The 27,744-nt window shown below is 37.0% G+C and overlaps 2 protein-coding genes across 2 annotated transcripts; both read right to left on the minus strand.

Annotated features, from left to right (window-relative positions):
- Window positions 1–3,858: 3,858 nt before the first annotated feature.
- Window positions 3,859–4,791, minus strand: LOC122482733 (olfactory receptor 4C11). Its single transcript, XM_043579032.1, has one exon. The coding sequence runs from the start codon at window positions 4,789–4,791 to the stop codon at window positions 3,859–3,861; it is 933 nt and encodes a 310-aa protein (XP_043434967.1).
- A 14,144-nt stretch (window positions 4,792–18,935) lies between these two features.
- LOC122482735 (olfactory receptor 4C46-like) lies at window positions 18,936–19,865 on the minus strand. The gene has a single exon (XM_043579033.1). The coding sequence runs from the start codon at window positions 19,863–19,865 to the stop codon at window positions 18,936–18,938; it is 930 nt and encodes a 309-aa protein (XP_043434968.1).
- Between the last annotated feature and the right edge of the window lie 7,879 nt (window positions 19,866–27,744).

Below are 27,744 nucleotides of genomic sequence, written 5' to 3' on the forward strand. Positions count from 1 at the left end.
GGTTTCCCTCTATCTCTCTGCCTCTCCCCCACTCATGCTCTGTCTCTCTCTGCCTTGGAAATAAATAAACATTAAAAAAAAAATTAAAGATCTAGAATACTTTTATTAATCCAGAAAGTTCTGTCATGTTCTTCTTCAGTTAATTCGCCCAGATGTAACTACTGTCCTTATTTGTATTACTGTTTCTTTTTTTTTTATATGAAATTTATTGTCAAATTGGTTTCCATACAACACCCAGTGCTCATCCCAACAGGTGCCCTCCTCAATAATCATCACCCACCCTCCCCTCCCTCCCACTCCCCTATATCACTATGTTTCAATGTTTAGTGTTTTGTACCTATTCTATAGCTTCATGTAAATTGAATCATAGCATTTACTCATAGTGTATGGTCTCTTTGTTCTTAGATTCATCATATTGAGGTGTGTGTCATTAGTCGATTACTTTTCTTTGCTAAAGACTATTCTGTCTATCCTGACAACTCTGTCTTTCAAGAGCAATGTATTTGCATTTAATGTAATTGTTAATTTTTTTGGAATAAGTTCATCTTATTGTAGTTTACTTTTTCGTCCCCTTTATAATTTATTTTATTTCTTTTCTATATTATTTTGAGCTAATTGAGTAGATGATTTTCATCTATTATTCAATTTTACCTTCTTTTAACATCTTCTTTTTTAAATAATAGGCTTTATTTTTTATAGCAGTTTTAGGTCACAGGTACATTGAATAGAAGTTGTGGAGATTTCCCATGGACCTTCGTGTTCCCTGATTTCAGAGGGTCTGAATAGATATTTTTCCAAAGACATGCACATGACCACCAGGTACATCAAAATGTGTTCGACATCACAAGTCATCAGGGAAATGCAAATCAGAACCATAATATATATCATTTGATATCTCTTAGAATGACTATTATCAAAAAGATAAGAGATAAGAAATGTTGCTGACGATGTGGTGAAAAGGGATCCCATGTGGACCATTGATGGGTGTGTAGATTGGTACAGCCATTATGGAAATAGTATGGAGGTTCCTCAAAATATTAAAAATAGAGCTACCATCCATCAATTCCACATTGGGTATATATCCACAGGATCTGAAATCATGATTGTGAAGGGCTATCTGCATTCCTAGGTTCATTGCACCATTATTCACAATAGCCAAGGTGTGGTACAACCTCATCCCTGAGTGATGAATCAATATAGAAAATGTGTGATATATATTATTCAGACTTTAAAAAGGGGAAAATTCTACCATTTGCATAACATGGATGGAGCTGGAGGCCTTGATGCTAAGCGAAACAAGAAAGACACAGACAGAGAAATACTGCATGATCTCACTTATATGTGGAAATGATATAGTTCAATTCACAGAAGCAGAGAGTAGAATGGCATTGGGAGAAATGGGGAGATGTTGGCCAAAGGGTACAAGGTTTCAGTTATGCAGAATGAATAAATTCCACAGATCTACTATATTGCATGGTTACTGTAGTTAACAATACCATAATGTATACTTGAAATTGCAAAAAGGATAGATCTTACACTAAATCTTCTTACACACACACACACACACACACACACACACAATGGTAACTATATAGAAAAGACATATGTACTAATTAGTTTGATTGTGGTGATCTTTTCACATTACATGCGTATCAAAAAATCAACTTGTACCACTTAAATATATATAATCTTTGTATGTCAACATGCCAATTTTGGGACCACTAGTGCAGTCATGAAGCTTCATAATATCCCAGAAAGCAAAAAGCAGTGAGAACACTGAAAACTTGTTATTTTACTGAATTTTTTAAAAAATAATCTTTGACAGGAATAAAATATTAGTGTTGGAAAGGGTTCCCAGTTAAATAATGAACAGCGTTAAAAGTGAAACGGAATTTTTTTAAGTTTATGTATTTATTTTGAGAGAGAGAGAGAGAGAGAGAGAGAGGAGAGAGAAAGCGCAAGTGGGGAAGGGCAGAGAGAGAGAGAGAGAGTCCCAAGCAGGCTCTGTACAGTCAACACAGAGCCCAAGGTGAGGTTCAGCCCACGAACCGTGTTATCATGACCTGAGCTGAAATCAAGAGTTGGATGCTCAACCAACTAAGCCTCCCAGGTGCCCCCCAAATAAAATGGAATCTTGTAATAGTTACCAAGGATGTGATACACTTTAATACACTGAAATCAACGAATTGTATTATTTGTTTGTTTTTTAAAGTTTTTATTTAAATTCCAGTTATTTAACATACAGCATGGTATTAGTTTCAGGTGGACAATATAGTGATTCAACACTTCCATACAGCACTCAGCGCTCATCACAACAAGTGCCCTCCTGAATCCCCATCACCTATTTTACCCATTGACATTCCCTCCACTGACCTCCCCTCTAATAACCATCACTCTGTTCTCTATAGTTCAGAGTCTGTTTCTTTTCTTTTTCTTTTTCTTTTTTTTTCTTCTGTCTCTCTCTCTTTCCCCCCAATACTGGTTTGCTTTATTTCTTAAATTCTACATATGAGTGAAGTCATGGTATTTCTCTTTCTCTGACTGACCTATTTCACTTAGCATAATACTCTCTAGTTTCATTCATGTTTTTGCAAATGGCAAGATTTCATTCTTTTTGATGGCTGAATAATAGTCCATTGTGTATGGGTACCAGATCTTCTTTATCCATTCATCGGTCGATAGACAATTGGGTTGTTTCCATAGTTTGGTTATTGAAGATAATGCTGCTATAAAATTTGGGGTGCATGTATCCCTTTGAATTATTGTATTCTCTGTAATCAATGAATCTTAAAGCTTCATGATATAAACTTTGGCATGCAAGTAATCAAGACACATCTGCTAATCTGCTCTGCCCACTATGGGCATCGAAATTCTATTGGCAGTCCTAACTTGAGAATCCATACGACTCCTTTACTAGGGAAGAACAAATAGAGAATTAAAGAGGCTTCCTGCTGCAAAAGTGGGTTCTCTCTGCCTCTATTAACTAGAGACAAGTCTAGTGAGTATTTCTGAATGCCTCTGATACTTTCTTTTATTCCATTGACACAATACAACTTTAAATGAAATAATATCATCCATTTTTTTCCTTCAAGCTAGGCTCTACCTTTCTGTACTTCAATCTCAAAAAATATGTTGTATCTCTTGTGTATTTTGAAATATTTATTCCATCTTGACAACATATATTATTTTACTTCTTTCCCTCTTAGGGTTATAGATTTCTCTTGTTGTAATTCCTATATACCAATCATACAAACTAGCAGAATATCTCAAGGCCTTTGTAACACTACATTTAAAAAATCTCACACATAATGCCTCCATTATCTTAATAGTCAAAAAACAACAAGAAAAATTATATATATATATATATATATATATATATATATATATTTGACTTTGGTTCACTAACGTGGAACTTTTAAAAGTGAAACTAATGATAGAATTAAAAGAACTTCTTGACACACAAAGTTAATTCCTTTGCTCTGAAAGTGTTCAAGACAAAACAGGATATCCTATCTGAAATGTGCTATAGTCAGAATTACAAGTCATAGAGAACAGGCTATACTTTATGGATGCTCACTGTTTGAACAGTTGTGATTGTGTCAATATCTTTTTTCTTATCAAACCAGAGTGTAGACTGAGATGTGGGGAATATTTCACAATTGGCAATGTTAGAATTGAGCTCTCAGGAAAAGAAAGAACCAGGATGGCAATATTAAAGAAGCTACTAGCTTGTGGGCAGAAGCACTGAAAAAAGTAAGGAAATCAGATGGATTATATTAGAGAGCACTGGGAAAGTCAGAACATACACTATCAGCTTTGCTATCTGTACAGATTAAATAATCAACCAAAACTCTCGATTCATTTTTTGTTTTCTGAGGTAATTTTGAGATGCCATAGCTTTCTCATGGCATTTTTCACTTCTACATTTCTCAGTGTGTAGATGAGTGGGTTGAGAAATGGTGTCCCAATAGTATAAAATACGGCCACCAACTTATCCATGGGGAAAGTGGTTGGGGGGCGTGTATAAATAAATATACATGGACCAAAGAATAAGACTACTACAATGATGTGGGAAGTGCAAGTAGAGAGAGCTTTTTTCCTCCCTTCTGCACTGTGGTTTCTCAGCGAATGCAAGATGACAATGTATGAGATCATCAGTATCACAAAACTGCTTGAGCAAATGGCCCCGCTGTTAGACACCAACAGCGTGTTGATCACATAAGTGTCCATGCAAGCAAGTTTCAGCAAGGGCTGCAAATCACAGCAGTAATGATCAATCAAATTGGGTCCACAGAAAGGCAATCTCAAGGCCAGGATAATCTGGGCTATAGAATGTATAAAAGACCCTATCCATGCAAGAACAATCAGGATGGTGCAGACCTGCCGGCTCATGATGGTTGGGTAACGTAAGGGCTTACAGATGGCCACGTAGCGATCAACGGCCATGAGGATGAGGACAAAGATCTCCATGCAGCCAAATAAATGTAGTGAAAAGACTTGAGTCATACACTCATTGTAAGAGATGATTTTTTTTGCAGAGAGTGCATCCACAATTAGTCTGGGGGCTGTGGAAGTTGAAAAACAGGAATCAGCAAGGGACAAATAAAATAGGAAAAAGTACATGGGGCTCTCAAGTGTCCGGCTGGACTTGATGGTCACAATAATAAGCAAATTCCCTACCACAGTTCCCACATAAAAAATGAAGAAGATTACAAATACCACTTTCTGTCTCATAGGATCTTGGGTCAATCCTAATAGTACAAACTCAGTTACGCTGTTATTTTGCTGCATAATTTCAGGCAAACTGGAGAAAGCGCAGTTTAGAAATGATCTGCAAAGAAAAAAGTATGAAATGAATTCTCCATTTGGAGGTCAAATCTATATGCTTGATCATGGAAGGTTCACTTACCAATGGGTAATCCCTCGTTTTCTTTGGAATAAAGTGGAAATCACAATATTCACAATCTATTCACCTGACTGCTTACGGAAACGATGAAATATGTCGATAATGAAAGAGTATCTGATTCTTCAGGCATAATAAACATTAATTTAGGGGATTTGTTATGAGAGGGTATCTTTTTGAGCTGAATGTCTTTCTTTACTTTACAACAAGGACCTATGAGAATAGAATGTTGCAAAATGGAGACAACTCATGCATGATTTACATGCTGTACTTTCCTATTACTTGAACCTGGTAGTTCAGTTATAAAGTCTCTTCTAGTAAACATTCTGAACATTGAAGGAATGATGTAGAAACACTGAGAGTGTTTTCCTTAACAAAAACCTAAACACACACACACACACACACACACACACACACACAGAGAGAGAGAGAGAGAAGAGAGAGAGAGAGAGAGAGAGAGAGAGAGAGAAACAGTCTTAACAGTGATCATTCAATCAATTGGTCCACTCAATTGTGAAACTTATTTTAATCTGTTACCTTGACTAAATTTATTTCCTGTTACTTTCCCACTCAATAATTTCTAGTTGCTTACAGTTCTAAATTTGGTATCTATCATTAAACTTTGTACTTTTACAGTTATACAATAATTATACTATATTATGTTGTCCCTTCATTCAGAATTTTTATGGGTCTTTTATCATACATTCTTTTTTTAAATTATTATTTTTTAAAGTTTTTTTTAAACTTATTTTGAGGTAGGGGGGTGGGCAAAGTGAAAGGGAGAGACAGAATCCCAAGCAGGCTCTGTGCTGTCAGTGCAGAGCAGGACGCAGGGCTCAAACTCACGAAGTGTGAAATCATGACCTGAGTCGAGGTCAAGAGTCAGACACTTAACCAACTTAGTCACTCAGGCTGCCCAATTTTCTTGAGACACAGGAGAGATTGAGAATGAAATTAAGTATAAATAGAGAACATTTGGCATAAATCAAAATATTTTTTCAAATGTCATGTTATCTTAAGCACCAGGGATTTGGAAAATTAGCTAAGGAAGCTCCAAATCATAGTTGAAACTTTTCAAAAGAATTCTTGGAATCTATATTCTTGAGTGTCCCATACCCAGACTTCAGTAAGAGAAGATAGACACAGGAAGGAAACAAATATTTCCTTATATATACCAAACAATGGAAAAATCCTTTTTTATTCTCATCACATATATCTTCCAAATAGTAGCACAATTAAAAGGTAATTAGAAGGTGCCAAATCATTTAAGTATATTTACAACATATATTCGGGACAAAGCATAGTTTTTTCAAATATAAATGGGTTTCAGAGATCAATCTTTAAAAACACAGCACAAATGAATAATGGGCAAAAGGGCAAAAGGAACTCTTCTTATTAAAAATAATTAAGCATGGGAAAAGATACTCAATGTCACTCATAGTTAAATAGATTCAAATTTAAATTGCAGTTATATATCTTTTCAACTATCAGATTAACAAAATGACCTTTTTGATGAATGTCTTTTAACAAACAGTGCTGAAAACGATATGGGAAACAATCAACCCCACACATTTTTGGTAGGAGTTTAAGTGGGTGCAATCTCTCAGGGAGTGATTTTCAACATGGATGCTAATTTCAACTGCACCTACACATAGGTCTGGTGATTCTGTTTGCTGCAGATAATCCCACTCATGGGTACAAAGATAATCATAGCAGCCTTTTCCATGTTGGCAAACAGTGAGAAACAACTTCAATGCCCCTCACAATGGAGCCAAATGAATCAGGGAATGGTATTTTATGCAATCGCTGATAAAAAATGAAATTGTCAACACAATATGCAATGATTTCTAAAATATGCTGTAAAGTAAAAGAGTTCAGGACTGTCTGCTGAGGACAGTAATATTTTTATTAACAATATCACACACGTATAGACTCATATCAACTAATTGTATTTGAGAGAGTACCAAAATAGCATAATATATGTGGCCTCAGGGTGGGGAAATTGCATTCTTGGTAACACAGTTAGGGGGATGACCTTCCTTTTAAAATATTGTCTTTCATGAGTGAGAATATGTTATAATCATGTTGCATTAAAAATAAAGCTTTTAAACACCTTAGTAGATGGTTTGTTATTCACATTGACATATGACTCATTCATAACACTGCCTTCTGATGTAGGCTGTGGGAACAGCAAGATTCTTAGAGCTAGAGTAAGATTGAGGAGTCTGAGTAAGAGGGTGATTCGGCTATAGGGACAGTTTTGGACTTAAGGCTCTTTACCCCATCATGCACCACCACACTGCCATTCGCTACATGTGCTCCTGAAGTCTTAGGAATTTGCCAGATATGCTCCTGGTCAAACACTTCAGCAAACAGTAATGAAAACTTGTTTGTGGTTTCTAACGATTAAGTATTATAAAAAAACACCTATATATTATCTATCTATCTATCTATCTATCTATCTATCTATCTATCATCTATCTATCATCTATCTATCCTATCTATACCTATGTCTATCTATCTATCTATCTATCCATCCATCTATATCATCTATCATCTATCCATATCTATATCTATCAATCATGTATCTATCTGTATATCATCTACTTATTTATCATCTATCTATATCATCATCATCATCATCATCATCCATTATCTATCATCTATATATGTATATATCTATCATCATTCTCTATCATCTATCTATCATCTATCTATCATCTACCTGATAGAGACTGAAACATTTGTATAGTTCACATAAAAATAAGTATAAGAGTGACTTACATTAGAATGAAGCAACATAAGGTAGGTAATTTTTATCTGTTTGCTTCTGGATTTAAGCACCTAGAAAAAATGTATCTAGTTAATATAAGTATTCTTTGAGTGAATGGAATAATTAAGAGAATTTCCTACTGATACAACCCAATAGTGTTTGGTCCTATTCAATACTCAGTTACCACTGAAAAGGGAAGCCTACTCCATCCAAAATAAAGCCATCATCTCCATGGAGCATTTACTGGAACACTCAAAAAAATGTTATTTCCAATTGACTATCTCTATGTCAGGAGCTGCTGTGCATTTATTTTATTCCCATCTTCTCAGTTTAGATTGTAAAGTACTTCCAGAAAATTCACCAAACTTTCTTTCCTTCCCACAAATGGCTTTTATGTATTATATGCATACTGTGGCATTGATCAGATTAATTTTCCCTGGTATTAAATACAACTAAGTTAATTCCCAACACAAAATCTTACTGGTTTTGATAAGAGCTTATGTAAAGGTTAGGACTTTCAGTTGTTCTGTTTTCTTCACAAGGTAATTTGGCCACTCTTTACTCAAATGAGAATTAAAAAGAACAAAAAAAAGTGTTTCTAAAGTTCTGTCTGATTATCTGGAACCAGGATCTCTTCAATGTCACTAAGACTCAGGTTCTTACCTGCATGCTAGAAGACAAAATCGGTCTCCGATTTATCCCACACTTTCTGAAATCCACGGTCACACGGAATTTTGACTGGGAAATGCTTCTCTTTTCCTTTTCCTATGGTAGTATTTAAATATGAATGATGATAGAGTCTGGGGAAGGTCATTCCCTAAAGTGTCCCTTCCCTTTTAATTAAGAAGCATGAACTAGATGTGATAAAGAACTTAATATTTAATATAATTAGATTACGAGAAAAAAGGTGATATATTCTTGCAGTTAAAGCTGTTTATTTGAACCATAAATGTCATCTTTTGACTGGAATACGAAAAAAATATTATCTATAATCCAGTGTCCAAGATGTGGTTCCTGATTCCATTATCCAAGAAAATGAATTGGGACTTCTTAAAGAAATGGCTGACTCTAGGTATGGGGTGGGGAATGTACAAGATGAACTGGAATACCTTGTAATGCTAGAAAGTAAGAAAGTGCTAATGCACACACACGTACACTCACGCTGTGATGACAATATGCCAAGGGGACACAGGAGCAAACTGAAATAGCCCCTAGTGCCAAAAGCAGGAAAAAAATTGAGCAACAAAATAAATGACACTGAACTGAACTATAACTCATAGTATTAAAAATTCATGAGTTCATATTGATGTAGCAATGAAATTAATAGCTAATAAATAGGGGGTAATAGACAAATCTCCCATAAAAAAGAATTCCTAATGATTATGTAGGTACCCTGCGCTCAAAGAGTCATAGGATAACTCTCAATCCTTCCAAAAGGCACATTGTGGAATGGGGCAGGGTGGGGAGGTAAATTTATAAGGAGAAGAAATGTGACAAACACGAGCTCAACTAGGTGATCAAGGTTAACATCAACAGTGATGAGTCCCATTGAAAGTATATACTCACTTGTATGAAGTGATGAACATGGCACTTTTCCTCTGTGACCTCTCTCCCCATAACCCACAACACCAGTCTAATCTTGAGTAAAATATCAGACAAACCCCAAATGAAAGTTTTTATATAAAATGTCTGGCTAGTTCTCAAAACGTCAAGTTCACCAAAAAAAAAAAAAAAAAAAAAAAAAAAAAAAAAAAAAAAAAAGAAAGAAAGAAAAGTTAAGCATGCACTTATCATGATCAGCACTGAGGAAGGTGTAGAACTGTTGAATCGTTGTATTACACACCTGAAACTAATATATAATAAAGTATGAAACCGAATGTTAGTTATACTTGAAATAAATAAATAAGAGAACAGTTGGAGGAACTGTCACTGTCTGGAAGTGCTGAAGAAGACATTGACAATGGAGTGTAAGGTGGCATGCTGGATGGGGTTCTGGAGAAGAAAAATGGCATTAGTTAAAAACAAAGTACAGTAAAACCTTGGGTTGCGAGTAACTTGTTCTGTGAGTGTTCTGCAAGACAAGCAAATATTTCTAATAAAATTTTAACTTGAGAAACGAGGAATGTCTTGCAATACAAGTACTACATCATGCCTCACATCACATGATCACAACTGAGCTAATGGTTCTTCTCTCTCTCTCTCCGTCTCTCACTGTGGGATTGTGGGTGATCATCTCCTATGCTCAGATGCTTGGTCTCATGCCATGGTGTTTGGTAGAAATCAGTGATTTTTCAGGAGGTTGGAAGGTGCCCACAACTGGAACTAGTGTATTTTTTGTCACTTCAAAGCATCTATGGACAATCCTTTGCTTTTCTATAGAAGAGTAAGCTGAGGAATCCTTTGCTTCCTTCTAGGTCAGGCTGCCTGCAGATACAGACCCTTTCCTCTGCTGTCTTTTTGACAGTTATAGCAAATACAGTATATGACAAGTGCTTATTAATATTGTACTACAGTTAACATCCATGCTAGCAAAAGATGCAGAAGAAGATTCCATTGAGCCAATAGATAGCAGTGATTTTGTTACTGATAGTGAAAGTCATTCTGCGTAATAATTCTCCACTCTCTTATTACCCTCACACCAGCCACGAAGATTTTCTAAGGTGAGTGCAGGTTAATTTGTTTATTTTCCTTATATGTTGTATTTTCTTTATTATTTGGTACTATATTACAGTATCATAATCATTTTTATAAGGATATTTTTTGGTTTGTGGAATGAATCATCTGAGTTTCCATTATTTCTTACAGGGAAATTTGCTTTGATATACAAGTGCTTTGGGTTATAAACATGTTCCTGGGAATGAATTATGCTCACAAGCCAAGGTTTTACTGTACCCTGAATAAAGTATGGATATAAGTTAAAAATCATGTGTTCACATCAAGTGAATTAGTTGTGACAAATGTACCATACTATGTAAGATGACAACAGGAGAAACTGAGTGCACGGTATATGGGAATTCTCTGTATCATTTCCACAATTCCCGTGTAAATGTAAACCTGTTATAAAATATAAAGTTTATTAAAAATAAACAGCTTATTTCATTTAAAACATCATCAAAGTTTATCTGTGTTTTAGCATGGCTCAGAAATTTCTTCCTTTTCAATGCTGGGTAACATTCCATTGGATGTATGCCACATTTTATTTATTCATATGTTGAGTGTACAAATATCTCTTCCAGTCCCCACTTTCAATTCTTCTGCTATAACCCAGAAGTAGAAATCCTGGATCACATGGTCAGTCTATTTTTAACTTTCTGAAGAAAGTCATAGTGTGATTCACAGTGGCTGCACCATTTTTATATCCATTTTTTTGTTTTTTAAATTTGTTTAATGTTTATGTATTTTTGAGAGAGACAGAGACAGAATGTGAGTGGGGTAGGGGCAGAGACAGAGGGATCCAAAGCAGAATCCGAAGCAGGCTCCAGGCTCCGAGCTGTCAGCACAGAGCCCAACGGGGGCTTGAACTCACGAGCTGTGAGATCATGACCTGAGTTGAAGTCGGACGCTCAACTGACTGAGCCACCCAGGCGCCCACAATTTTTATATTCTTATGAACAGTGTGTACACAAGTGTTTACTGATGCTGAGTATCTTTTCATGTGCTCTTTACCCATTTGCATACAGGTATGTTTTGAGAAATATTTATTCAAGTCCTTTGTTGATACTGAGGTGTCAGAATTCCACGAGTTGCTGTTTTACTCTGTTGATATTGACCTTTGATATGTAGAAATGTTTAATTTTGAGGCAGTTTAATTAATTAATTGATTTCTTCTGGGCCTGTGTTTTGGTGTCATACTCAAGAACTTAATGTGTAAGCTAATGTCCTGAAGCTTTTTTTTTTCATTTATATTTTCTTCTAAACATTTTATAGTTTTAGCTCTTATATTTAGGTCTTGATCCATTTTGAGTTTATTTTGCATATGGTATATGTTAAAGGTCAACCTTCATTCTTTTCCACATGAATATCTAGTTTTTCCAAAACCGTTTGTTGAAAAAACTCTTTTTCCCCTTGGATGATCTTGGCACCCTTGTCTTTTCATCATATTTATGATGGTATGTTTCTGGGCTCTCAAATCGATTCCATTTGTCTATGTGCCTGTCTTTATGCCAGTACCACACTGTTTTGATTATTATAGCTTTATAATAAGCTTTAAAATCAGGAGATGTGAGACATACAGCTTTCTCTTTTCAAGAATTTTTTTAAGCTAAAGATCACTTGAGGTTCCAGATGAACCTTTCAACTGAATTTTCTCTACCTGTAAAATTATCATTGAGGTTTTATAGGGGTTATTTTAGATATTATCAACATCTAAACAATTATTGAATCTCCTGATCCATGAAAAAATGTGGTATCTTTCAGAGTATACACACACACACACACACAAGCACACACACACATACATGTGAAGAGATTTATTATCAAGAATTGGCTTTTGTGGATGGGGCGCCTGGGTGGCTCAGTCGGTTAAGCGTCCGACTTCGGCTCAGGTCATGATCTCGTGGTTTGTGAGTTCAAGCCCCGCGTCGGGCTCTGTGCTGACAGCTCAGAGCCTGGAGCCTGTTTCAGATTCTGTGTCTCCCTCTCTCTCTCTGGCCCTCCCCCATTCGTGCTCTGTCTCTCTCTGTCTCAAAAATAAATAAACGTTAAAAAAAAATTAAAAAAAAAAAGAATTGGCTTTTGTGTATATGGAGGCTGGAAAGTGCAAAAGCTGTACAGCCTATGTCCCATTCTGAGCCTAAAGACCAGAAACTGCTATAAACCAGTAAGAACTGATGTCCCAGTTAGGGTCCAGAGGCAGAAGGCTGCTGTAGAATGAGGAAGAGTAATGTGTCAGTGTGCCAGTCATCAGACAGGAAGAGATAATGGTTCAGTTCAAAGGCTCACGGGCAGGAAACTTCCCTCTTACTCAGGGGAGATCAGCCATTTGTAATGTTCAGGTCTTCATTTGGTTGGATGAGGAGCCTACATCAGTGAGAGCAATCTGCTTTATTCAGTCTATCAATTCAAGTGTTAATCCCAGCCAGAAAAACCTCATACTCATGACACAAAGCAATAGTCAAAAAAATATTTGTGCACCCTGTGGCCCAGGCAAGTTAACGTATAAAATTAGCCAACACAAGTCCATTGTTTATCAACCTAGCACCTATACATATCACCTTAAGCCATACTTAATCTCTAAATAAAGACAACACAAGGTCACAATTCCACCTAACATTATACAACTGTCCTGCATACAACTGAAAATGCACTAAACTCTCCACAAGAAGGGAAGGTAAAGTTTTGGGGTGATTATTTTCTTCTTGATATTCAGTAAGTTAAATACTGTGATAGAAACTAAGAAATACAAAAATGGCATTATAGAAAGGAAGCAAAATTTTTGCTAGTGAATCACTAAGGATAACAATGTGTGGTGCCTCTCCCATTTCTATCCTTTGATTATAGGACCTGGCTATGGGAGGAACAGCAGCATATAATGGGTGCTGATTCAGAACACACACGGCCTTCCAGAGAACTGAAGACTCTTGCTCCATCCCTGCAAGGTATTGCCACCCAGCTGGTACTATAACTAATTCTGTAAAGGGTCATCCCACCATTTTATCAGGACAATTGCCTCAAGATAATGGCAAATATGGCAAGACCAGTGAATTCCATGAACATGAGTCCATTGTGACACTTCATTTGCTGTTAAGTGAAATCACTGATAAGAAGCAATGCTGTATCTAAAACTATGATGGTGGATAAAAAATTCTTTAAGTGCATGGATGGTAGTTGTGGCAGAAGCATTGCATGCAGGGAAGGCAAATACATATCCAAACAAGTGCCTATCCCAGTAAGAACAAATTATTACCATTCCATGATGGAAGCAATCCAGTGTAATCAACCTGAAACCAGGCTGATCATGCGGGGTAATGGTGCCATATTGAAGACTCAATGTGTTTCTGTTGCTGGTGGACAGTTATCAGTGGTCATGGCCAGGCTAGCTTTGGTGGGTGGAAGTCTATATTGTTGAGCTCATATATAACCTCCATCCCTGCCACCATGGCCACTTTGTTCATGAGCCCATTGGGAGATGACGGGAGTGGCTGGGGAAAGAGGCTGACTGGTATCCACAAAATGGGTCATCCTATCCACTTGATTATTAAAAATCCTCCCTTGCTGGTCAGTGTTTGGTGAGCATTCACAAGGGACATAAATATCTTCATGTGTTTTTACTCATTCATAATGGTATACAAACATGCCTCTTCCTCAAATTTTCTTGTTACCGATTTTCCAATAATGTTTCTTATAAGTCCCTGCCCATTTAGCCAAACCATTGGCCAAAACCCATAAATAAGTATACATTGCACATCTGACCATTTCTCCTTCCATGAAAGTGAAGAACCAGGTACACTGCTTGAAATTCTACTCACTGAAAGAATTTCCCTATGCCATTGACCTTTAGGGATTTTCCGTAATGGGGCTGTAGTGCTGCATCTATTCACTTTTGAGCTGTGCCCACATATTGCTGCAGAATTATCTGTATAACAGCCCAAGTCGAATTATCTAATAGCCCAATTATCTGTGTAAGGCCCAAGTCTTTTTTCCTTCTGTCAATTGATCACAGTGAACTCCCTGCCCCCCCCGCCCCCCCGCCCATAAGGCCTTGGGTGTAGGCTGGGAGAGAGAAGGCATTGTAACAAAAGTGGGGACCGTAACATTTGGCCATTTTTTTCATGTAATTTTGCCTTCGGTTCCTGCTTGGGTCAGATCACATATACAGCAGTCTCTTTATTTTGGGGGAATGTGTTTCAAGATCCCCAGTGGATGCCTGGAACTGGATAGTACTGAACCCTATACATACTATGTTTTTTTCTATACATACATACCTGTGATAAAGTTTAATTTATAAATTAGGCACAATAAGCAGTTAACAACAATAATAAAATAGGTCTGCTTATTCCTTTTATCCAGTGCACAATTAGGTTAATAAAGACCATAGGCCCCTATTGGAGAAGACAGAAGGAAGGATTAATATATACATTTTTGGCAAAAAAAGTGTATACACACACACACACACACACACACATTTTTGGCAATGTCCTGGGGTTCGTCTGCAAGGGATCCAATCTCCCCTTGATTCAAGGAATTTTGAGTCTATAAACTGGTTCCGGTCTGGAAATTGATTGCCAGACCATGAATCTCTGTCTGTATGATTAAGTTACACTTTTGTTTACTTAACCTAGAACTTTTTTTGCTAACACGGATCAAGTAAGACTTGAATAGGCTTCCTCTCGATTTCGCTTCTAGGAACACCACCATGAACTAGTGAACACTTCAAGTTGGCTTGTATTGATTATTCTGACTGCTATTTTGATTCCGCTGTCGTTTATGGGGAGCACACCCACCTTGCCTTTAAGGAGGCTGAGTATTGGGGCACCTGGATGGTTCAGTCAGTTAAGCATCCAAGTTTTGATCTTGGCTCACGTCATGACCTCACAGTTCGTGAGTTCGAGCCCCATATTGGGCTCTGTGCTGGCAGCATGGAGCGTGTTTGAGATTCGGTCTCTCCCTGTCTCTGCTCCTCTCTCTCTCATGGAATAAATAAATAAATAAATAAATAAATAAATAAATTTTAAAAATTAAAAAAAAAATAAAAAGGTTGAGTGTTACCACTTGGCCACTATTACCTGGGATCACATAACTCCCACTGCACTGGGATTTCCCAGTTCAGTGACCCTAGCTCCCACGAGAGTTTTGGCCTACAGAAAGCAGTGTTGCAGAGCTTTTCAAGGGTGCTGGGACTCACCTGACAAATTTATTTCTTATGGTCATGATCAAAGATATATCTTCTGGACACTCCCAGGATGGTTAAGTAACTTAAATGACAAATCCATTCTAACACTACAATTTCCCTATACCTTTATTTTATTTTGAGAGAGAGAGAGAGCATGGGGTGGGGCAGAGAGAATGGGAGAGAGAGAATCCCAAGCAGGGTCTGCACAGTCAGCTCAAAGCCCCACTTGGGGCTTGATTTCATGAAATGCGAGATCATGACCTGAACCGATATCAAGAGTCAGACCCTTAACTGACTGAGCCACCCAGACGCCCCTTTTTTATACCTTTAAACCTCTCCCTCCACATTAAACCAAAGCAGGTGTGGGTTTCTAATTTGCTTACCTTTGGTTCATGTTTTAGCTAACAAGCTGAAAACTGTTAGCTTTTCCTCAGTCCCCCAGCTGCAACATTAAATGAAGAATCTCGGGGTGCCTGGGTGGCTCAGTTGGTTGAGAGTCCAACTTCAGCTCGGGTCATGATCTTATGGTTCATGGGTTTGAACCCCGCATCAGGCTTTCTGCTGTCAGCTCAGAGCCTGGAGCCTGCTTCGAATTCTGTGTCTCCCTGTCTCTACCCCATCCCCGCTAGTGCTTGGTCTCTCTTTCTCTCTCTCTCTCTCTCAAAAATAAATAAAAACATAAAAATAAATAAAAATAAATAAATAAAGAATCTCTACTTAGTGAGCCCATATCGATGAATTTGGTTTGGAGTGCCTGGGTGGCTCAGTCAGTTAAACATCCAGCTCTTGATTTTGGCTCAGGTCATGATCTCACAGTTTGTGAGATCAAGTCCTGTGTCTTGTCCTGAGTGGGGCTCTGTGCTGGGTGTGGAGCCTGCTTAAGATTCTCTCTCTCCCTCTACTGCTCTCTCTATAAACAAACAAACAAACAAATTTGGCTTCATTGAATTTTGTTTCTCCCATGATTATCCTATCCTTTTTTTTTTTTGAAAGAGTGGGAGCAGGGGAGAGAAGCAGAATGAGAGAGAGAGAGAGAGAGAGAGAGAGAGAGAGAGAGATTGAGAGAGAACCCTAAGTAAACCTCACACCCAGTGTGGAGCACAGCATGGGGTCCAGCGCGGGGCTGGATTCCATGACCCTGGGTCACCTTAGCCAAAATCAAGTGTTGGATGCTTCCCCACTGAGCCACCCAAGAGCCCCTATCCTATATTTTTAGTATCCGTTCCCACATGTATTCCACAGATTTATGTCTTTAAAAATTGGAAAACTCAAGTTGTTATTTTGGAGTGTAATATGCTCCTCGTGGATTATACCTCCTACACTGACAACCCATATAGTTATCTCAAACTCATATTAAAGTGCATCACTCACTGGCTTAAAAGGTCTTTCCGTATTTGCCCCATGGTATTTAGCGGTAAGATTGAACATGATTCTGAGACCAGTCTTCATCTTCCCTGTTCCTGTCTATACAGGTTCATGTCATGCTGCTGACCATTTTTAAGCTCATTGTCCAGCACATCGCCTGGCGTGCGGTGAGAGCTCAATAAACAATTGTTGAATGAACAGATGAATTAACAACCACATGCACACTGATTTTCACCCTCTGGCCCTGGTTATATATTCTCTCTGGTAGGAATGCTCCCACTCCCCCTGATGCATGCATGTTCATTCTGCAAACCTGGTTTCAAGCTTGAAGTTTCATTTTTTATGTCCTTTCATCTTGGGAACTTTCCTGAACCCCTGAGTCTTTGTCGTGTGTCCCTCCAACATGCTTTCATAGCACCCTGTGCTGCCACTATCTTACCATTTATAACACGGTGTCGTCATTTTCTGCTCCCCTCCGGGTGCCTCTCAGTGGATCCTAAGCTCTGTGAAGAAAGACCCGGGTTCCTCTCTATTCACCACTGAAGCCCCAGCAACTATCAATCTGTCTGATCTATTCTTTGGGCTCAAGAAATGTCTGTTGATTAATGAGGGAGGGATGGAAGGAATAAATGGGATATATTTATCCTGAAGTTGTTTTGTGTGTAGGGGGAGCCACGTATGTTTAAAAACACCTTTTCATAATGAATTGTTACCTAAAAGTAATCTAACTGACAGAGAAAAATAACAGAAACAGCTCACATTCATAAGATAATGAAATCTTGCTGAGAGCAGGGGGAATATCAAGGTAAGCTATTCTCGCACTGAGCATCTCAGGTTCAATTTTTTCTCATTACCCAGTTTAAGCAGAAGTAAAAAACAAATTGTGGTTTCTCTAGAGATCTAGCCAGAATTCTGAGTCGGAATCAGATAAAATGAGGAAAAAAAATTCTCTACCCACCAGTATTTTTTTCTCTACATTTTATTGACTTTGTTCACCTTTTTTTATACTTCTATTTTTTATTCACTATTTATCACGCACTATACATTATTCTACTTGTAGAAGGTATTCTGAGTTATCAGGTATGTACTTTATAGAGTATAAATGTATATTAAAAAATAAAACTCCTGTCTGACATTACAATATTCTTTTATTTGAGTCATTGCATTTTCTATGGCTTATCAGCATAAGATGGGTGACGTGAACAATACAAAATGATTCTGAAGTCTGCAAGGAAATTTGGACACATGGCATAATATTCTTCACTTAGCTCTTAGAGGTTAAATGAGTACATACCACAATATTACAGTGAACTAATTATCATAAACTATGTTATAGTTTTCTATAAAATTAAGCTATTAATGAAAAGTTCTTAGAATTTAGTTATAGTTAATGAATTAATATAAATATCATATACAATAGTATAAATAACTATATATAATTATGATATTAATATGTGTATATAATAATATGACATGTGTACGTATACCATATTTTACATATTATATATTATATATGTGGCATCCGGCATAGCCTTTAGTTCATGGTAGCTATTATAATTATCTTTCTATCATCTTTGCCTGGTGCTGTATCAGAGCGTGTAAAAGCACGGTCTTATAAATCAGGTAGATTCTGATTAATGACTCTCATATACCTACTTTGATACTTCCCCCTTCCGTTTCCTCACCTATAAAGTGGGGATAACAACAGTGCCTATTTCTTTGGATTGTCCTAGAGATTGATGCTCAATACCAATATAATTTTACATTAGAATTTAATTTTTAATTTCTTAATTAGAATGAAAGCTTATGAATCCATATACATGAATGAAGCTAGGAAAACTAAGCCCCAATTTGGTAGAATTGTCCAAATATGCAAAGAGTGATCCTGGGTTAGTTTTTTTGTCTTTTTCTTGCACCCATTTCTGCTCTTTGTAATGTAGAATCTATGATTCATACCAGTCATTTTTTTCCTTCTATATCTTATAGGTATTCCTTGCTGAGATCATCCAAAATGTCTTTTCGATCCTTGCTTCCATTGAATCAATGTTGTGCTTCGCGCATATTTATTTCTCCCCTGAAATAGCTTTCCTACTACACAATTTCCTAATGGCATTTTTCATCTGGTCATTTCTCAAGGTATAGATTAAGGGATTTAACATGGGAGTTATCGTAGTGTAGAACACTGCCACTGCTTTGTCAATAGATAAAGTAGCTGCGGGTCTCATGTACACAAATATGCAGGGCACAAAGAATAAGACGACCACCGTGATGTGGGAGGCACAGGTGGAGAGGGCTTTGCGCCTTGCCTCCAAGCTGTGGTTCCTGAGGGAGCGCAGAATGACCACATAGGAGACCATCAAGAGGAGGAAGTTTAACAGACAGATGAATCCACTGTTGGCAGCAACGAAGAGGCCTAGAGTGTGGGTATCAGTGCAGGCAAGATTGAGCAAAGGGTTCAGATCACACATAAAGTGGTCTATGATGTTAGGGCCACAGAAGGGTAATGGGATGATAAAGAGGATCTGTATGGTTGCATGAAGAAAGCCTCCCACCCACACCACTCCCATTAACAGGCCACACACCCGCCGATTCATGATGGTCGTGTAGTGCAATGGCTTGCAGATGGCCACATAGCGGTCATAGGCCATCACCGTAAGCAGGATGACATCAGCACCTCCAAAGAAATGTTCCCCAAAGATTTGGGTCACACATACATTGAATAGGATGGTCTTCTTCTCACGGAATGAATCTACAATCAGTGTAGGGGTATTGACAGAGGAATAGCAGGCATCAATGAAGGAGAGATAGGCCAAGAAAAAGTACATGGGGGACCCCAATAATGGGCTGGCAGTGATAGTGACCACGGTGAGCCCATTTCCTACCACAGAGACGATGTAGATGACCAAAAACATAACAAATATGATTTTCTGCATCTTTGGATTCTCTGTGAGCCCCAGTAGAACAAACTCCGTCACGTTGTTCCTATTGTCCATTATTTCATATTATGGTTGATTGCATTACCTGAAAAGAAAAAAGCTTTTTTGATTAATGCAACCTTGAATTTATTGAGGCTCTTCATCTAGTAAATAACAAATGCCTAGATTCTGTAGAGTTGTGGATTCTCACGAGGTTTGTTTGAGATAGAAAGTAAGATCTGAGTTCTTGACGATGACTTAAATTATCTCCTGGGTGAAGATTCTGTTAAGAGCATTGACATGAAAAACTTTGCAAACACACAGGCAGGAGATCACCTGTGCACACCTCCTCATCTGAAAAGACTTAGGGCCTATCTTGAAGTTGTCATATTGCAGCTAAGTGTGAAAAAAGTGGTAGGAAATGGATGTAAAGGCTATGAATGCAACGCTAGGAATTTTTCCTTTATCCTTAGGAAATGGAGAACCATGGAAGGTAATTGAGAATATGAATGAGAGGGCGAAGAGGAGTTGGAGGAAGGGTGAATCTTGGATACAACTCTCGTAAAGACCTTTGTGCGTCTTGGATGAAGTTGGTTGAGGGTCAGTAAGGGGATGGAAGTCCGAGAAAGAAAGCCCCATATCCAAACTATTTATAATAGTTGACAAAAAGTGTAACAGGGTATTTCTTAAGAGAATATTATAAAGGGCTCTAGGAGTTACTATAAAGTAATTGATAATGCACGTTATCAAATGCCAGTAATATTATAATAGATAATAAGTATATTTTTAATGATTTATTGCTATATGCATGGCATGGTAGTAACCTGTGTGATTTACATTATTTCATCCATTTTGCAAATGTAGAAACAATCTCAGAGACTGATGTTACAGTAATAATAATGATACTATTAACTAAAATGATACTATATCTCTGGATACTTGTTGTGTTCTGGTTTTGCAGAAATGTGGTTGTTTCATTGTCACTACAAACCCATGAGATGATAGAGCACCTTGATGGCTCAATTCGTTAAGCGGAGCCCTTGGTTCCATCTCAGGTCATGGTCTCGCAGTTGTGAGATCCAGCCCCGTGTCAGGTTCCACGGGGAGCCTTGCTTGAGTTTCCCCTCTCTCACCCTCTACTGCTCGTGCTCTCTCTCTTTCTTTCTCTAAAAAACAAACAATATATCTATCTATCTATCTATCTATGATTACCACTATTATTTTACTTACTGTATACAGTAGGCAATACAATATAGAGAAGTTAAGCGTCCTGTCCAAGATCAAGCAGAGAATAAAGGGCAGAGCCAAGATTATATCACATTATACTTGTTGACTTTTTTCTTCCAAAATTTTAATCCATTTCCTACGTTGTTATGTTATTACAAACAATGCTGAACTCGTTATCTCTTTTTGATATGACCATAATAATTATAATGACTTTAATACCACTTCAGAAGCAAGTGTTCATGAAGCAATTTCATCAACAGACACACACACACACACACACACACACACACATGATCACCAAGTATCAACACATCAAAATCACTAAATACATCAGAATCACTAAATATTAACAAAAATGTGGTGCTGCTTTCATTGAATATCCCTTTGACCTTGGCCTCTTCCACAGCCCCATTTCCTCCCTTCCCAATCTGCTTGCAAGCATGGGTCCCCAGACTCTGCTAAATGTTGAAAATGACTACCACAGTTGTTCAGTGTAATGTATTGGTTGTAGAAATAGAGAGACCATATTGGAATCTTGCCTTTTCCACTTGCAACTTCTTTTATCCCAGGTACATTTCTTGGCACCCTACATCCTTGTTTCCTCAGGTATAAAATGAGAATGATAATATCCATGTCCCGGGTGTTATGAGAATTGATTGAGGAAACATACATGAACATAGCCACCACATTACTGTGGGCACACAAAAAACTTACACCAATTTTTGTGACTGTGCCTGCACCTAGGAGATAGGGAGAATTGGCATTTTGAACGAAATACAGAAAAACATTTGACCATGCAACAAGCTCAGGAAGATTAATCTCTAATTTTACTTTTCAGGAAGGCACAGAGACCCACATTATCTGTAGCAGTTAATCTAAGGAAGGGCTGTCCCTGTTCATGCTTGGGCTAAATGACAGATGACCTATTTAATGTATTACTCATATGTATGTCTTTTCTGTGTTTGGAGTGTATTTACATTTGATTTTCATGCTCATGATTTGTCTTGGATGTTAAGGGAGAGGTCTCGTGCAATACCAAGTGCCTGGTTGATCAGAGAGCTGGGTCCTACAACATTTCATAATCTCTATGAGCCTCAGATTGTTCATTTGCCAAATTAGGCCAATGACACATCAACTATCTTCTGAAGAACTTGGGAGAGGATAAAATATTACTATACTTAAAAGTGTTGAAACATAGTGATTACTATATAGAGAAGGTAACCCTCTTTAAGATGCTTCAACGCTGTTGAAAAACTTACCTTGTACTCTTAGATGATCTTAATGATGTTTGGGGGTTTTCAGAAATAATCCCATCTTCTAACTGACCTCTTCTTGGATAAGAAACTTACACTATGAAAGTTATGGCACACTCAGACTGAGACTACTTAGGTAATTCAGTAACAAATCAATAGCTGTGCAGAAAGTGTTTCTATTAGTCCAAATCTTTCCTTCTAGCCTAAAGCCCCAAAATTGTTCGTAGAAAGCCTGGGATTTAAATTTAGAGTGAATTCTTTTGACACACTGTGGAGAAATGACCTACAGATGGCTCTGGTCCTAGAGGCAAGAGGTAAGAAGTGTGGAGGAAACACTTTCAAATGAATCATTCCTACCATAATGAAACTTGCTCTGAAGATGTAACTTCTCCAAAATATTTTCACCTTGCACTGCATGGATATTTAAAGAGGTTTCCATAAAGGCTCAAGGACCTTGTCTTTTAACTGCTGCTTTCTCTCTCTGGAATTAATTATCCCCTCTGACGGAAAGGCTTTGTCTTAGAAGTAGGTATGCTGAAGAGACATGTTTGAGAAATGTCTGATTTTGAATAGGGAATTGCATTCCCTGTGTTTGGAACCTGAATTTACGAGAATTCCCGTTCTCTATGTGAATCCAGCTTTCCAAGAAAGCTGGATGTCATGGGAATATGAAAATGACATAATTCCAGAGTGGGGACCTGTGATGGAGTTAATCTGTTGACCCGTGTCACAGACAGAACTTCTGCCTTCTTAACAATATTAACACTTTTCTGTAAACCTGTTCCTGATTGCTTGAGTGCTAGAGCAGTGAGGGCATAAAATCAATGGAATGGCAGCCATGAAAGAACTTGACTCCAAAAGTTGTTGGTCATATTCATCAGAGGGCTATGGAAAGTAAACAGAAATTCTAAGTCTCCCAGTTAGTAATCGCTGGGATTTATGGTCTGGTCAGTAAGGAATACTAGGCAACATTAAAATTGTGGAGTGATATCAAAACACAGGCAGAAAGTTCTAATTTTAACCACCAGAATTGTTCCACATTCTTGTCACTTGCTATTGTTAATTATTTTCCTTTTAGTCAGTCTAGGAGGTTTGTAGTGTTATATTATTGTGGTTTTAATTTGCTTTCCCTGATGACTAATGAGGTTGAGCATTTTTTTTTCATATTATTCACCATTTGTGTATTTTTTTAAAAAATTATCTTCAAGTCCTTTGTACAATTTAAAAATGGCAGTTGTAGGCTTTTTATGACTATAAAAATTCTTTATACATTCTAGATATAGATCTTTCTTCATACCTATTTATATATATATGTAATAAATATAAAATATATATTTATAGTTTGTCTCCTTCCCATAAGAGACTCTTAAATACAGAGAACAAACTGAGGGCTGATCGGGGGGGGGCAGGAGAGGGGAAAATGGGTGATGGGCATTGAGGAGGGCACATGTTGGGATGAGCGCTGGGTGGTGTATGTAAGCGATGAATCATGGAATCCACACCTGAAACCAAGAGCACATTGTATATACTGTATGTTAGCCAACTTGACTATAAATTATATATTAAAAATTATATATATTTATATATAACTTATATATAATGCCATGCATATAAGTTGTACATAATATAAAATATTTATACATAATATATTTATATAGTTTTCTCCTAGTCCATGGATTGCCTTTTCATTTAACAAAAATTTTAATATTTATTTTTGAGAGAGACAGAGACAGATGCGAGTGGGTTAGGGGCAGAGAGAGAGGGAGACACAGAACCGAAGCAGGCTCCAGGCTCCGAGCTGTCAGCACAGAGCTGGACGTGGGGCTCGAACTCAGAAGCTGTGAGATCATGACCTGAGCCGAAGTCGGACACTCAACGGACTGAGCCACCAGGCGCCCCGCCTTTTCATTTTTAATAAGATCACATCTGACCAGTAGAAGAGTTAAAATATTAATGTTTCAACTTTCAGTTTTTCTTATAGTGCTTATTGTGTGATACTTAATAAGTATTGATCTACTCCAAGGCTATAAACAAGTTTTCTAGTATTTTTATGTGTTTAGCCTTCCACACCTAGATCTCTGACTCATTTTGAGTTAATATTTGTGTGTGGTGAGAGGTAGTAGTGGAGGTTGGTTTTTTCTCAGATGGATATCCAATTGACCCAGCATAGTTTTTTTGGAAAAAAAAAGAGTCTGTTCTTTCCCTCACTAAATTACTTAATACTTTTGTAAAAAATTCACCCATTGAGGTGTATTTATGGACAGTGTATTTTGCTTCAAGGATCTATATGTGTATATATCAGTACCACAATGTTGTTTACAGGAGCTTAATAAGGCTTTTTTTTTATTTAGATAGAATCAGCTCTCTACCTGTGTTCTTTTTATTGAGATTGATTTGTTATTCTAGATTCCTTTAATATTGTATATTTCTATACAATAGAATACAATTTCAGAATAGGATTGCCAGTTTTTCCAAGCATTCTGTCGGGAGTTTACTGGAATTCTATTGAAATTATGAAATTAATGTAGTAAATATATCAAGTCTTTGAATCCATTATCATTGTTTGTTTATTTATTTATTTATGTATTTATTTTCACACATTAGTAGTGTCTTCTGAGTTTCCTATATGGGTCTTGAATATATTTTGAAAATGTAATTTTCAAATGCCATGATTCTAGTAGTATTTTATATAGCATTTTATTTGTAATTTTAATTTCTAATTGTTGTTATTATAAAAATACACTTGATCTTTTGGATTGGCATTGTATTTGGTAACTTTGCTAAATTAACTGATCAGATCTATTAGATTTTTTTTTTTTTGTAGAGCCTTAACATTTTCCACTTATACAATCGTGTCATCTGCACATACATAAATTTTTACAGTTTCAATATTTTTCTTTCTAATCTGTGAGTCCTTTATTTCTTTTCCTTGCCTTATTGCAAGGGATGGAGCCTAGGGTACAATGCAGAAATGAAATGGGGATTGGGAAGACTGTCGCTTCCAATCTTAATAAGATGTAAGTTGTGGGTTTTATGCAGATGCTTTTATCAGGTTGAGCAAGTTCCTCTTTATTCTTTATTTGTTTAAAGATTTTTTAAAAAATCATAAACCTAAGCTGGAATTTGTCACTTTATATGCATCTATTAAAAGGGTCGTGTGTTTCTTCTCCTTTTTTCTAGCAATTCAGTGAAAATCATTGATTGATTTTTGAATGTTGAATGTTTTATTCCTGGAAGAAACTCTACTTGGTCACAGTAAATTATTATTTTTAAAAAATGACCGATTTCATTTGTTAGTATGTTGTTTAAAATCTTTGTGCGTATGTTTGTAAAAGATATTTATTTGCCATTTTCTTTCTTGTAATGTGAGGACCTTTAGACGATGCTGCTTCATAAAATGATGTGCTTAGTATTCTTTCCTCTATTTCTGAGACAAATTATGGAGAATTTTAGGGTCAACTTTCTCTTTCTACCAACAGGGTTATTGATATTTTGATAGAAATTGCACTAAATCTGTAGATCACTTTGAGCTGTATTGCTATCTTAATTATACTAATCCATGAATATGAGATTTTTTTTTTATTATAAGGCTTCTTTAATTTCTTTCAAAAATGCTTATGGAAAGAGCATAAATGTCCACCAACTGATGAATGGATAAAGAAATTGTGGTTTATATACATAATGGAATACTACGTGGCAATGAGAAAGAATGAAATATGGCCTTTTGTAGCAATGTGGATGGAACTAGAGAGTGTTATGCTAAGTGAAATAAGTCATACAGAGAAGGACAGATTCCATGTTTTCACTCCTATGTGGATCCTGAAAAACTTAACAGAAGACCATAGGGGAGGGAAGGGGGAAAAAACAGAGAGGGAAGGAGGCAAACCATGAGAGACGGGGAAAGTGGGTAATGCGCGTTGAGGAGGGCACCTGTTGGGATGAGCACTGGGTGTTGTATGGAAACCAATTTGACAATAAATTTCATATTAAAGAAATAAATAAAAAGAGAAAAAATGTTTTGAAACTTCTTTATTTTTTCCTTTCTCAATAAGATGCCTTTCATTTATTTTTTAAATCTAATTTCTCTAGTAAAAATATTTTTAAAATTTTATTTATTTATTTATTTATTTATTTTTAACTTAAACTTTATTTAGTGAGCATGCAGTACAATATTGTCCTCGGGAATAGAATTCAGTGATTCATCACTTACATACAACATCCAGTGCTCACCGCAACAAGGGCCTTCCTTAATACCCATCATGCATCTAACCCCACTCCCACTTACCTCCTTCTGTCAGCCCTCAGGTTGTTCTCTATCGCTAAGAACTTCTTGTGGTTTGTTTCCCTCTGTCCTCTTTCCCCTTACCTTCCCATATGTTCATTTGTTTTATTTCAATTCCACATGTGAGTGAAATCATGTGCTATGTGTCTTTCTATGATTGACTTATTGTTCTTAGCATAGTACTCTCTAGTTCCATCCTCATCATTGCAAATGGCAATATTCAATTCCTTTTGATGGCTGACTAATATTCCATACATCCATTGTATGTATATATACAATTACAAGTCTCACATTTTCTTTATCCACTCATCAATTTATGGACATTTGGGCCCTCTCCATAGTTTGGATATTGTTGTTGAAGCTACTATAAACATTGGGATGTATATACACCTTTGAATTCATATTTTTGTATCCTTTGGGTAAACACTTAATAGTGACATTGCTGGGTAATAGAGTAGTTCGATTTTCAGTTTTTTGAGGAACTTCATACTGTTTTCCAGAGCGGCTACACCAGTTTGCCCTCTCACAGACAGTATCAGAGGCTTCCCTTTTCTCCTCATCCTCACCAGCACCTGTTGTCTCTTGTGTTGTTAATTTTAGCCATTCTGACAGATGTGAGATGGTATATTATTGTGGTTTTGATTTGTATTTCCCTGATGATGAGTGAGGTTGAGCATCTTTTCATGTGTCTGTTAGTCATGTGGATGTCTTCTTTGGAAAAGTGTCTATTTATGTCTTCTGCCCATTTCTTAACTGGGTAATTTACTTTGAGTTTGATAAGTTATTTATAAATTTTGGATACTAGACATTTATCAGATGTGTTATAAAGCTTTAGTCATCAAGACAGCATGGTTCTGCCCCAAAAACAGATACATAGTTCAATGGAACAGAATAAAAATAAAACCCAGAAATGGACCTATAACTCTATAGTCAACTAATCTTCAACAGAGCAGGAAAGAATATCCAGTGGAAAAAAGACATTCTCTTCAGCCAATGGTGTTGGGAAAACTGGGAAGTGACATGCAGAAGAATGAAACTGGACTAATTTTTTATACCATACACGAAAATAAATTCAAAATGGATGGAAGACCTAAATGGGAGACAAGAAACCATCAAAATCATAGAAAGAAACACAGGCAGCAACCTCTTTGGCCTTGGCCAGAGCAACTTGTTACTAGACATGTTTCTGGAAGCA

The sequence above is a fragment of the Prionailurus bengalensis genome, chromosome D1 (genome assembly GCF_016509475.1).
Source record: "Prionailurus bengalensis isolate Pbe53 chromosome D1, Fcat_Pben_1.1_paternal_pri, whole genome shotgun sequence".
NCBI lineage: Eukaryota > Metazoa > Chordata > Mammalia > Carnivora > Felidae > Prionailurus > Prionailurus bengalensis.

Bases quoted from the DNA above. Each gene is read 5' to 3' on its own strand.
- LOC122482733 (XM_043579032.1), bottom strand. From the start codon at position 4,791: ATGCAGCAAAATAACAGCGTAACTGAGTTTGTACTATTAGGATTGACC.
- LOC122482735 (XM_043579033.1), bottom strand. From the start codon at position 19,865: ATGGACAATAGGAACAACGTGACGGAGTTTGTTCTACTGGGGCTCACA.